Genomic DNA, 13,979 nt, shown 5'->3' with positions numbered 1-13,979 from the left:
CTTCTGCTTGTTAGCCTAGATTTTGGAAGGTCCCTGCCAGGTTGACTAATGATCTATCAAATTCAAAAGACGGCAACACTCATTTCCATTTCTTAATGGCCTCTAATTCCATATGGTAAAAGGAGAAAAGCGTCTGCCTGTGGAGAGGGGGAGGTGGTCCTCCAAAACTCCTGGAAAGTTGAGCGGAATGGAGTTGACATTTTCTCAGGGCTGCCGAATTCTTGCTTTTCCATTTCCTTTTTTTTATGGTTTATGTTAAGTGCTTACTATGTGCCAGGCACTGTTCTAAGAGCCTTCAAGGCCCTGCTGAGAGCTCACCTCCTCCAGGAGGCCTTCCCAGACTGAGCCCCTTCCTTCCTCTCCCCCTCGTCCCCCTCTCCATTCCCCCCATCTTACCTCCTTCCCTTCCCCACAACACCTGTATATATGTATATATGTTTGTACATATTTATTACTCTATTTATTTATTTATTTTATTTGTACATATCTATTCTATTTATTTTATTTTGTTAGTATGTTTGGTTTTGTTCTCTGTCTCCCCCTTTTAGACTGTGAGCCCACTGTTGGGTAGGGACTGTCTCTATATGTTGCCAATTTGTACTTCCCAAGCGCTTAGTACAGTGCTCTGCACATAGTAAGCGCTCAATAAATACGATTGATGATGATGATGATGATGAAGGTAAGTAGGAGTGAATTAGGTAGGACACAGTCCCTGTCTTGCAAAAGGCTCTCAGTCCAGTAGGAGGGAGAACAGGAGAACTGAGGCACCGAAAAGTTAAGTGACTTGTCCAAGGTGACATGGCAAGCAATTGGCAGAGCTGGGATTAGAACCCAGATCCTATAACTCCCAAGCCCCTGCTCTTACCACTAGGCCGTGTTGCTTTGTGCTTCATTATCCTTTTTTCAGCCACTGTGTTCGATTATACATGTTCAATCGTTCCCATCTCTCACCTTGGGACAAACAGCAGTTCTAGATCATAAGCTCCTTGAGGGCATAGGACAAGTCTTCTGTTTTCAGTGTGCAATTCCAAATGTGCAATATGGTGCTCTACACACCCAGTAGGCGCTCAATAAATACAGCTGATGGGAGTGGCAATGATGTGGAGAGGGCAAATCAATCAATCAATGGTATTTACTGAGCGTTTACTATGTGCAGAGTACCATATTAAGAACTTGGGAGAGTACAATACAGCAGAGTTGGTAGATACATTCCCTACCCACAATGAGCTTACGGTCCAGAGGGGCTAACGGCCTCTAGTAAGAATAATACTAATTGTGACACCTGTTAAATTTTATGTACGAAGCACTGAGATAGATACGCTAGAATCAAATCAGACACAGTTCCTGTCCAACATTTGGTTCACAGATCAAGGGGAAGGGAAAATAAATATTTAATCCCCATTTTACACAGGAAACAGTTATAAAATCAGGACCATTTCAATACTTCAAATAAATAGTTGTCAAGGGGGGAGTACACCCTCTATTTCCCGTTCCCTCTATATTCTGGACTAGAAAAATGCTATATGGGACACCAACCTCTTCAATTCTAATTAAAAACCCATAAAATGCTAAGCATTTGATATTTTCCTGCCACGGCATCTGTTTTGAGCCTTTAAAAGCATCCGCTTTCTCCTGGTTGTTATCCAAAGAGCATTCCTTCTCCATCTTCGGCCTTCTCCCAAGCACTTCCCGCCTCCCCATTCGATCAGAGGATTTTACTGCTGACCCACTGCCTCCGTGAATCACAGTCCATGTTATAAAGCTGAACGCTGTCATCGCAGTTTTATTTACTGTCCGGCCATTAGCGATCTGTGTTGACGCTCCAAAAACACCCGGTCTCATTTCAAAGGAATTTAGCTTGAATAAACAGCTATGCCGGCTAATAAACCTGCCACACTCTCCGGCATTTAGAAGGCTCTGCATTTGATTACAGGTCAGGGGGACGACATTGCTCAAACCTGGAATTGGGGCGGGTTGGGGAGATAGAAGCCAGATCTGATCTGGAGCCCAAGCTCAGCTCACTCAAAAACACTCGGGATGGGTTTAAGATGCTGCAGCTCTGGGTTCTGGACCCGGACCCTAAAACGGTCTCTTAGGTCGCCCCGAGTCACGAAGTAGCAGAGAAAGCTAATGGACTGGGTCCAATCTGATTATCTCGCACGTACCCCAGTGCATACTACAATGCCCGGCACTTGGTAAGTGCTTAACTAATACCATAAAAAGAAAAAGGCAGAAAAAGAACCGCTTAAACAGTCATCATCAGCATCAATCGTATTTATTGAGCGCTTACTGTGTGCAGAGCACTGTACTAAGCTCTTGGGAAGTACAAATTGGCAACATATAGAGACAGTCCCTACCCAACAGTGGGCTCACAGACCGCTGATTTAATGATGGTATTTGTTAAGCCCTTACTGTGGGTCAAACCCTGTTCTAAATGCTGGTATCGATGCAACTGAGTCAGGTTGTCTCCGTCCCACATGAGGCTCACAATCTGAGAAGAAGGGAGAACATGTACTAAACACTTGCCCAAGGTCACACGTAGGTCATTGGTGGAGCCAGGACTCGATCATCTAATATCTACCCCAGCGCTTAATACAGTGCTTGGAACATAATAAATGCTTAACGAAGACTGTGAGCCCACTGTTGGGTAGGGACCGTCTCTATATGTTGCCAACTTGTACTTCCCAAGCGCTTAGTACAGTGCTCTGCACACAGTAAGCGCTCAATAAATACGATTGAATGAATGAATGAATACCACAATTATTACCGTTATTATTGGAGCCGGTGCGGGGAAGCAAGGGGAAAGAACAGCAATGGGGGCCAAGTATAATAATAATAATGATGATGGTGTTTATTAAGCACTTACTATGTGCAAAGCACTGTTCTAAGCGCTGGGGAGTAGAGGCAGGAAATGGCCTGAAGGAAGCAGGGAAGGATGGGGAAAGATGTCAGGATCGGTAATCCCTGTATCTCCCAATCCTATGTTTCCAGTCTTCCTATCCCTGCTCCCCAAACTCCTCCAGGTCTGCTCTCTCCTCTGCCTCAGTCTCCCCACAGCTGCCTTAATCAGAAAGGGGGCCTGAGGCGGGGAGGGGGACTGAACCCCTCTCTCCTCGCTGCCAGGGTGCTTCCACCAACTCTCTGCCTTTGAGGCCGCGTGTCACCAATGAAGAGACTTCACAATTCTTTCAGGGTGGGCAAGGAGTGGAGATGGGATGATTCAGAAGCAAAAACTGAAAAAGGGGGGGAAAAAGTATTTTTAGATCTCAAAAGCAATCGTCTCTCTGACATGAACCCAGCCACTTGGCTAACTCAAACGAACCCAGAAAGGAAGGGACACGTGCGTTTGAGAGAGCATGGAGCAACTGTGAGAAACCTCTATTCTCTCCAAATTTTTGCTGCATAATAATGGTTGAAGTCAGATGAGGGGTCTGGGGGTCTGAAATTGAACTGGAAAGAGTTACTGATCAGAGAAGGAATGGATCGGGTGAAGGAGCTCACCAGACCTAATATTACTATAATAATAATTATTATATATACATAATAATTATGGCGTTTATTAAGCACTTAGTATGTGCCAGCCACTGTACTAAGCGCTGGGGTGGATACACACAAATTGGGTTGGCCACAGTCCCTGTCCCACGTAGGGCTCACAGTCTCAATCCCCATTAGACAGATGAGGTAACTGAGGCCCAGAGAAGGGAAGTGACTTGCCCAAAGTCACACAGTTGATAAGTGTTGGAGCCAGGATTAGAACCCACGACCTCTGACTCCCAAGCCTGGGCTCCAACCACTAGGCCACGTTTCTACTCTACCTACTTTTGGTCATTCTGGGTGCTCTCTAATCTCTTGTGGCCACTTTTCATTCACTCATTCAATCGCATTGATTGAGCGCTTACTGTGTGCAGAGCACTGTACTAAGCGCCTGGGAAGTACAAGTCGGCAACGTATAGAGACGGTCCCTACCCAACGGTGGGCTCACAGTCTAGAAGTCGAGGCCATTTCCAGGAAACAGGTGCAGAGAGGGTGCTCCCCTGGGGCTGCCTGCTAACTCGGATCGCCTTGTCTACACGTTTTGTTTGGTTGTCTGTCTCCCCCTTCTAGACCGTGAGCCCGCTGTTGGGTAGGGACCGTCTCTAGATGTTGCCGGCTTGTACTTCCCAAGCGCTTAGTCCAGTGCTCTGCACACAGTAAGCGCTCAATAAATATGACTGACTGAATGAATGGTGGAGACTCCAAGCCTCGCTTTCTTGCCGGGCTCTAGCCGGCTCTCCATGGGGAGACCAGGTGATGGACATCTACTGGGCCAGTCCCCGGCCCTGATGGCCAGTGCCGACCAGGACCCCCGGGGGCCAACCCACGGCTGCCTTCGGAGATGTAGGCCCTACGGAAGGGACTTTCGGCTGCTGTGGAGAGGGAGGCTGCGGAGATGTGAGCAGCTGCAGCCTTACTGCAATGCAGTAGAGAACCCAAATCTCAACCGGTGCTGACACTGCATGCTTGGGGGAAAGAGAAAGCGGACAAACCTCAACATCACTTATCTCTCCCATCTTCCTGTCCCCCTCTCTTCTCGCCGGCCTCCTCTCATCTACGCCTTCCAATCGGCTTCCAGAAGGGATTCCAGGAGCGCGATTGCCTCAAAACCTAACTCTGCCGCCCCGCGCGCTTCCCAAGCAGCCTCCCCCGTGACACGGCACACCCAAGCTGCCCGGCACGGGCTCTTTTTCTTTCTAGGCATCCTCGGCCCGTGGGGGTGCATGCTGCCTCAACTGTACGTTTGACTATTCATTTTGATTGCTGCAGCTCTTCCCCTGGCCAAAGTGGGGTCGGTGACTCCGGGCCTCATCCCCCGGGGTCGCCCAGCTTGGATTCCCAGGCGTGGCAGAGAGACGTGACCCCTGAGCGTCACTGGGAACCAGGTGGAGTAGACAGGTCCATACTTGCCAAAGGGCAACCACGACCCCGAGGCTGGTGAGCCCCTTCTCTACACGACCCAGTTCCTGCCGTCATCTGGGGATTTGTGAGGCCCGGGGAAGCAGGAGCTGGTCTTATTTGAGTGACCCCAACCTCGACTAGCCATTGAGGAAATGAGGGGAAATCAACCTGACTCTGCCTGGTGGCTGTCCTAAGGACAGGAGACACGACGCTGAACCATCGGGTGAATGAGCTATCAGACCGTAGGCCTTACCGAGCACTCACACACGTCCTCTTTTTCCTCTTCCTCCTACCTTTAACTCATTTTAGTGACTGTCTCCCTTGCTGGCAGGGCATAGACCGGGCCTTCTAACTCTACTGCACGCTTCCAATCACTCGGCCTAGTATTCTGCACAGAGCCAGAGCTCAGTGTTGATATCCCACCTTTAACTGCGTGTGGCGTCAACCCCTGCCAAACGGAAAGTCCCGAGGTTGCCGGGTGTCCACGGTACAAGGTACCCAGTTTCCACGAGCATCACGGACGTCCAAAGCCCTGACCAAAACGTGCTGAGTGAGGAAAGCAGCCTGCTTTGGGGAGAACTCCCCGACACGAAAGGGTTTTTCTACCCTGCGCGTTTACAACTCCTATCCTTGCAATCTGGAGTCGAGTGGATGCAAGAAGAGGGAAGATTACGCTCCATTTTGTACACGGTTCATTATCTCCGCCTCTGATCGCCAAAGTATGACTCCTTGTTCCTAATTACTTCTGGCTGCGACATCTATTTCCAAGAAACGAGTGTGACCCATACGGGAGGAAATGAAAAGAAACAGACGCTGCTCGCTGTTTCATTACATTCCTATTTTCTAAGAGGCATTTCTAATTGCCTGTAATGTCGGGCTCCCTTTTTCTTTTTTTTTCCTCCTAGAAGCAGAACCATAATGAATCTCCAGTACTCAAGTTTGGAATGATCAGATTTCCATCACGGAGCGCTCGCCGACAGGAGAGGGAAAGCATCGAGGCTCGGTGTCGAAGGCGCCGGGGCCGCGATCGGGACTTACCTTCGGGTTGGTACTGGGCGATGATCGTCACCGTCTGTCCCGCCCCCTTGAGCGCTGCCGCGGCCTGCTCGTGAGAGGCGCCGCGGAGGTCAATGCCGTTTACCTGCAAGACAGGAAGCAGACGAGATTCATGGGTTTCGTCGGGAATGATGCTCCGGGAGGGGAGACCGGAGCCGCGCCTAGGAAATCTGGGTGGAGGGAAGGATTTGCCAAAAATGTGGACCCTGGGGGGCCAGGAGCGGTGCCCACCCTCGGTCAAGCCGATGGGCAGAGAGAAGCCAAGTGACTTCGTGGCTCAGTGGAAAAAGCACGGGTTTGGGAGCCAGATGGGTTCAAATCCCAGCTCCGCCACTTGTCAGCTGTGTGACTTTGGGCAAGTCGCTTCTCTGTGCCTCAGTTCCCTCGTCTGTAAAATGGGGATGAAGACTGTGAGCCCCACGTGGGACGACTTAATCACCTTGTATCCTCCCCAGCACTTAGAATGGTGCTTTGCACCTAGTAAGCGCTTAACAAATGCCATCATCGTCATTATTATTGCCTAAGTCACCCAGCAGACAAGTTGTCGAGCCGGGATTAGAACCCAGGTCCTTCCGGGCCCATGCTCCTTCCGCTAGGACAACTGGAGGGTCCCACTTGGATCCCGTAAGGAGGAGGCGAGGGGCCCCGGCTGAAGCTTGAAGCGGGGTGGGTTCGAATCAGACGGAAAGAAATAGGTCTCATTCAGCAGGGGGTCGACGTGGGAGCCACAGGCCGAAAAGATCAGCTATTTTAAGAGCCTCCAATCAGTTATTCTAAGGAAAGAGACAAATCATCATCATCATCAATCGTATTTATTGAGCGCTTACTGTGTGCAGAGCACTGTACTAAGCGCTTGGTAAGTACAAGTTGGCAACATATAGAGACAGTCCCTACCCAACAGTGGGCTCACAGTCTAAAAGAGTGGGCTCACAGTCAAATAGCCTTTGGTCCACTGGACTGTAAACTCCTTGAGGACAGGGGTTGTCTCTCCCTCTATTTTTGCTGTACTCTCCTACGCAGAGCGCTCTGCACACTGTAATATAATAATAATAATCATGATAATAATGGTATTTGTTCAGCCCTATGTGTCAAGCACTGTTCTAAGCACTAGATACAAGCTAATCAGATTGTCCCAAATGGGGCTCACAGTCTAAATCCCCATTCTACAGATGAGGTAACCGAGGCACACAGAAGTTAAATGACTTGCCCAGGGTCACACGGAAGAAAAGCGGCAGAGCCAGGATTAGAAGGACCAGGTCCTTCTTATCCCAGCCCCAGGCTATACTATCGATTGATTGAGGGATGCCCACTCCCTTCACGCTCCCTGTTTCCACGCCAGGCTGAAGAAACCGATCGGGGGTGGGGGGATGCCGACCTTGTTCAAAGTCTGATGCTTTCGATCAACGGCTCAGTGAAAAGAGCCCAGGCTTGGGAGTCAGAGGTCATGGGTTCAAATCCCGGCTCTTTCACTTGTCAGCTGTGTGACTTTGGGCAAGTCGCTTCACTTCTCTGGGCCTCCCTCATCTGGAAAATGGGGATGAAGACTGTGAGCCCCCCGGGGGACAACTTGATCGCCTTGTAAACTCCCCAGCGCTTAGAACGGTGCTTTGCACATAGTAAGTGCTTAATAAATGCCATTATTATTATTATTTATTGAGCACTTACTGCGTGCAGATGGTTTGGGCAAGGAATCTCAGGGAGTGAGAATCTCCGCTGGGGACTGAAAAGCCAGAGTTGCCTGAGAATGTGTCAGTGTCGAAAGGGACCGATACCTAACTCAAGTCAGCGCAAAACCCGAGCGCTTTCCTCCTAGTCACAAGTTCTTGGGGCACGCAACCTGCCCGTTTCGTCTGAAGCAGCGACAAAACCTCCCCGGCTGGAGGGTGCTGTGCTGGACGTCGAATGAGAACGTTTGACAGGTGGCTTTGACCCCTCAATTCTGGATCCGCCTCCTGAGCAGCGGCAGAAATGGAAAATGGAAGGTTTGCTGCTCACGTAAGTGACTTCCAAATTCCAACGGCAACCTCTCCTGTTTTTTGGCGTGCTGATAACTCCGCGCTTCCTGGACCGCGATGTGGCTACAGACCAGAACCCAGGCTGAAACACACCACCGTAGATAGGGTCTTTAATCATAATGATGGCATTTATTAAGTGCTTACTATGTGCAAAGCACTGTTCTAAGCGCTGGGGTAGATACAAGGTAATCAGGTTGCCCCACGAGGGGCTCACAGTCTTCATCCCCATTTTACGATGAGGGAACTGAGGCCCAGAGAAGTGAAGTGACTTGTCCAAAGTCACACAGCTGACAAGTGGTGGAGCCGGGATTCGAACCCATGACCTCTGACTCCAAAGCCCGGGCTCTTTCCACTGAGCCACACTGCTTGCCCAGCTAGCACAGTCTCGGGGTCAGACATCTCAGTCGGTAGGCCGCTTTGCTCTGGCCGACAATTCCCCACTGGAAAACAGAGCTGAAAAATCAAGCGGCAGCGGACCTCCACAAACCTGCCCGAAAACACAAACTCACAGAGGGAACAACCCTCCGCCTTGCTCCGCTCCCCTTAACCCCCCATCTTCCAGTGTTTCCCACAAAGGATAACTGGAAGTTGGGGTCCCTCACAGCAAGCTACACCCATTTCGGTCCTGCCTCCTTACAGACCGATTCTCCACTCCTCTCCCTCGCGATGTAGCATTCTGCACACATCCCTTCATTCATTCAATCGTATTTATTGAGCGCTGTGTGCAGAACGCTGTACTAAGCGCTTGGGAAGTCCACGTTGGCAACATATAGGGACGGTCCCTACCTAACAGTGGGCTCAGAGTCTAGAAGAGTGGGCTCACAATCCCTTCGGAGACCTTCTTCATTTGTTCATTCATTCAATCGTATTGATTGAGTGCTTACTGTGTGCAGAGCACTGTACTAAGCGCTTGGGAAATACACATTGGCAACATATAGAGATGGTCCCTACCCAACAGTGGGCTCACAGTCTAGGAGAGTGGGCTCACAATCCCTTCGGAGACCTTCTTCATTCATTCATTCATTCAATCGTATTGATTGAGCGCTTACTGTGTACGGAGCACTGTACTAAGCGCTTGGGAAATACACATTGGCAACATATAGAGACAGTCCCTACCCAACAGTGGGCTCACAGTCTCGAAGAGTGGGCTCACAATCCCTTTGGAGACCTTCTTCATTCATTCATTCACTCATTCAATTGTATTGATTGAGCGCTTACTGTGTGCAGAGCACTGTACTAAGCGCTTGGGAAGTACATGTTGGCAACATATACAGACGGTCCCTACCCAACAGTGGGCTCACAGTCTAGAAGGGGGAGACAGACAACAAAACATATTAACAAAATAAAATAAGTAGAATAGATATGTAATAATATGGAACGCTTCACAGGGACCAAGCTGAATTCTAGTCCCGTCCCCACCACGGGCCTCCCGAGTGACCTTGGCCAAGTCATTTACCGTCTCTGGGCCTCTTTTCCTCATCTGTAAAATGGGGATAATTATGACTGCTCCTCCAACCTAACAAAGAGTTGCTGAGAGGGCAATCTGAGATAAAGAAAATGAAAGGTCCTTAGGAAAAATTCATTTCATTCAATTGTATTTATTGAGCACTTACTGTGTGCAGAGCACTGTAGTAAGCGCTTGGGAAGTACAAGTTGGCAACATACAGAGACGGTCCCTACCCAACAGCGGGCTCACAGTCTAGCAGATGAGGGCAGACTGCAAATTTAAGCTATTGTTCACTTTCATGGCTTAAGTTTGTGTTTCAGTAGTGAGCAACTACAGATAGGGATGGGCCCAATCTAATCTTCGATCCAATCTGATTACTTTATATCCACCCCAGCAAATGCTTAACAATAATAATAGTAATAATGATGATGGCATTTATTAAGCGCTTACTATGTGTCAAGCACTGTTCTAAGCGCTGGGGAGGTTACAAGATGTTCAGGTTGTCCCACGGGGGGCTCACAGTCTTAATCCCCATTTTATAATGATAGTAATAATAATGACATTTGTTAAGCACTTACTATGTGCAAAGCACTGTTCAAAGCGCTGGGGAGGTTACAAGATGATCAGGTTGTCCCACGGGGGGCTCACAGTCTTAATCCCCATTTTATAATAATAGTAATAATAATGACATTTATTAAGCACTTACTATGTGCAAAGCACTGTTCTAAGCGCTGGGGAGGTTACAAGATGATCAGGTTGTCCCACGGGGGCCTCACAGCCCATTTTATAATAATAGTAATAATAATGGCATTTATTAAGCGCTTACTATGTGCCAAGCACTGTTCTAAGCGCTGGGGAGGTTACAAGATGATCAGGTTGTCCCACGGGGGCCTCAAAGCCCATTTTATAATAATAGCAATAATAATGACATTTATTAAGCACTTACTATGTGCCAAGCACTGTTCTAAGCACTGAGGAGGTTACAAGATGATCAGGTTGTCCCACGGGAGGCTCAGAATCTTTATCCCCATTTTCCAGATGAGATAACTGAGGCCCAGAGAAGTGAAGCGACTTGCCCAAAGTCACACAGCTAATGGTGGAGCCGGGATTCGAACCCATGGCCTCTGACTCCAAAGCCCGCGCCCTTTCCACTGAGCCACGCTGCTTCTCATTAATAATCGCCCTAATAATTGCCTCTACTAATCGTCCTAATTACGAATGTAGCCAAAAAGGCTGATGAGGGACCAGCCTTGGTTTTCCTCCTTTCCTTCAATCAATCGTATTTATTGAGCGCTTACTGTGTGCAGAGCACTGTACTAAGCGCTTGGGAAGTACAAGTTGGCAACATATAGAGACAGTCCCTACCCAACAGTGGGCTCACAGTCTTCCCGCCCTTGCCTTACCTCCGATGGCGCTTTCACAACTCCCGGCCGCGGAGCCGCCGGCAAAGCCCCTCGCTCGACAATGGTGACCACCCCAGGGGAGGGTCAGCAATCAACGGGCAGCTCTTCTCTCCGGCCCCAGACCCCACCCCACCATAGCTGCCACCTCGGAAAGTTTAGTCCTGGTCCCGGGGGGGCAGGAGGGTGGATCAATCAATCAATCAATCAATCAATCAATCAATCGTATTTATTGAGCGCTTCCTGTGTGCAGAGCACCGTACTAAGCCCTTGGGAAGTCCAAGTTGGCAACATCTAGAGATGGTCCCTACCCCACAGGTGGGCTCACAGTCTAGAATAATAATAATAATAATAATAATAATAATGATGATGGCATTTATTAAGCGCTTACTATGTGGCCGCCAACCCATCACCACTTCAGGAAATACAACTTGAACGAGAGGAAACTCCATCTCGGGAGCGGCTGATTTTCCAGTTAGCGGGTGGGATTTCCACACTCGCGGAGGATGGAATGAAAGGTAGAAGCGGTCCCTACCCAACAACGGGCTCACGGTCCGGAGTTATTTTATTTTGTTGATATGTTTTGTTTTGTTGTCTGTCTCCCCCTTTTAGACTGTGAGCCTGCTGTTGGGTAGGGACCGTCTCTAGATGTTTCCAGTTTGTACTTCCCAAGCGCTTAATACAGTGCTCTGCACCCAGTAAGCGCTCGATAAATACGATTGAATGAATGAATGAATGAATGAATGGTCTTTTTTTAAATCTGCACACAGTAAGCGCTCGATAAATACGATTGAATGCATGAATGAATGAATGAATGAAGAGTCTTTTTTTAAATGATACGCGACGGACGGAATGAAAGCTAGAAGAGTGTCTTTTTTTAAATGCTATTTGTTAAGCGCTGTGTGCCAGGCACTGTTTTAAACGCTGGGGTAGATACAAGGTGATCAGGTTGGACAGAGTCCCTGTCCCACCTGAGGCTCACTGGCTTAATCTCCACTTTACAAATTCATTCATTCAATCGTATTTATTGAGCGCTTCCTGTGTGCAGAGCACTGTACTAAGCGCTTGGGAAGAACAAGTCGGCAACATATAGAGACGGTCCCTACCCAACAGCGGGCTCACAGTCTACAAACGAGATAGCTGAGGCTCCAGAGAAGTGAAGTGACTTGCCCAAGGTTGCTTCTGCTTCTGGAGAAGCAGCGTGGCTCAGTGGAAAGAGCCCGGGCTTTGGAGTCAGAGGGCATGGGTTCAAATCCCAGCTCCGCCACTTGTCAGCTGTGTGACTTTGGGCAAGTCACTTCACTTCTCTGGGCCTCAGTTCCCTCATCTGTAATATGGGGATTAAGACTGTGAGCCCCCCATGGGACAACCTGATCACCTTGTAACCTCCCCAGCGCTTAGAACAGTGCTTTGCACATAGTAAGCGCTTAATAAATGCCATCATTATTATTATTATTATTCCCCATATAGACTCATAAGTGCCCTGTGGGCAGGAATCGCGTCTACCAACTCTACTGTGTCCTACTTTCCTAAGCGCTTAGTACAGTACTCAGCCCACAATAAGTACTCTATAAATACCTCTGATCGACAAATACCATTGACAGATGGACTGACGGAAGATACCTCTTCCTTTAAATTCTGACTATGGGGTCATTTGTGCGCAATCCAGCTCTTACCACAGTACTTCGGGACATCGGTACCAAGCGATCACTGGTATTTACTGCCTCTAGATGTTGCCAACTTGTACTTCCCAAGCGCTTAGTACAGTGCTCTGCACCCAGTAAGCGCTCAATAAACACGATTGATGATGATTTACCGAGCGCTCACTGTAAGCGGAGGGCTGTACTAACTCGGGATACCTCACGCATCCTCTCCAGTTACATAAAGCAGTCGGCGCCGGCTAAAGTTGCTATATAAATCAAGACATCGGCGGTGTTGGTTCCCGATCTCCTCCTTCCTGCTGAATTTTCCTTCCCATCTCCGGGAAAAAAAGGCCCCCGTCTCCCTGCTCTCCCGACGCTGGCTCTGTCGCCTTTCCCGGCTCTTCCCACCTGAATTCGCCTCTTACCTTCCTCCTCCTGCCGCCGTCCTGTTCTGATTGTTGCCTCGGTCTCCCCGCCGAGCTCCCTCCTCCCCAGAGCTCTCTCTCCTGCTGCATCCTGGCCGCTCCCTCCTGCGGGCGGAGTCTCCCTCCCATTCCTGCCTCTCCCGGAGAGCACACCCATCTCCAGATGGCTTTTCCTCATTGGAAAAGTGAAGCCGAGGCCTCCCCGGCTCAAAGGGCAGGAGGGCATTTGGAGAAAAGACGGGGTTTGGCCCTGCCCCGGGCTTCCCACGCTGACCTCCGGGATGGTTGGAGCCCAACTGCCCACCGGGACTGGCTCTCCTGACGGGAATGCCGCCTTCTGACTTTGGGAGATCCGACCCGGTGGCCCCGAGCCTCCCCAACTCTATGAGCTTACACAGATCCGCTCAGCCCGAATTGCATTTCTTCGTATTTTGAAAAAAAATTCTTTTTGGCTTCACCAGTCAACCCCTCTTTCTGCCTTGCCTCGGACTACCCTTGGATCTGTATTATTATTATTATTATTGTTATTATTATTATTATTATTATTATTATTATTATTATTATTATTGCATTTTCTATGTGCTTCCTATGCACCAAGCACTGTTCTAAGCACTGGGGTAGATACAAGGTAATCAGGTTGATGATGATGATGATGATGATGATGATGATGATGATGATGATGATGATGGAAGCAGTGTGGCCTAGTGGTTAGAGCTCGGGCCCAGGAGGCAGAGGACCTGAGTTTTTTTGGGTTTTTTTGATGGCATTTATTAAGCGCTTACTATGTGCGAAGCACTGTTCGAAGTGCTGAGTTCTACTCCCAGCTCCGTCACTTCCTAAACTGAGCCCTCTCCTTCCCCTCTCAATCCCCCCCGCCTTACCTCCTTCCCTTCCCCACAGCACCTGTATATATGCATATATGTTTGTACATATATGTATATTACTTTATATATATGTATATATATATGTATGCGTATATATATGTATATACATACATATATATACATATATATAAAGTAATATGCATATGTTTGCACATATATGTATATTACTTTATA

The 13,979-nt window shown here is 48.7% G+C and overlaps 1 protein-coding gene across 7 annotated transcripts in view; it reads right to left on the bottom strand.

The window, feature by feature from the left end:
* DLG2 (discs large MAGUK scaffold protein 2) overlaps nucleotides 1-13,979 on the bottom strand; it is a 793,095-nt gene that overhangs the window by 182,366 nt on the left and 596,750 nt on the right. For all 7 annotated transcript variants that reach the window (XM_038761625.1, XM_038761626.1, XM_038761629.1 and 4 more), the window contains one exon: nucleotides 5,974-6,076. In XM_038761625.1, coding sequence (XP_038617553.1) covers nucleotides 5,974-6,076 — 103 coding nt within the window. The remainder of the gene's footprint in view (nucleotides 1-5,973; nucleotides 6,077-13,979) is intronic.

The sequence above is a fragment of the Tachyglossus aculeatus genome, chromosome 20 (genome assembly GCF_015852505.1).
Source record: "Tachyglossus aculeatus isolate mTacAcu1 chromosome 20, mTacAcu1.pri, whole genome shotgun sequence".
NCBI lineage: Eukaryota > Metazoa > Chordata > Mammalia > Monotremata > Tachyglossidae > Tachyglossus > Tachyglossus aculeatus.
This window is presented reverse-complemented; position numbering and strand designations above follow the sequence as displayed.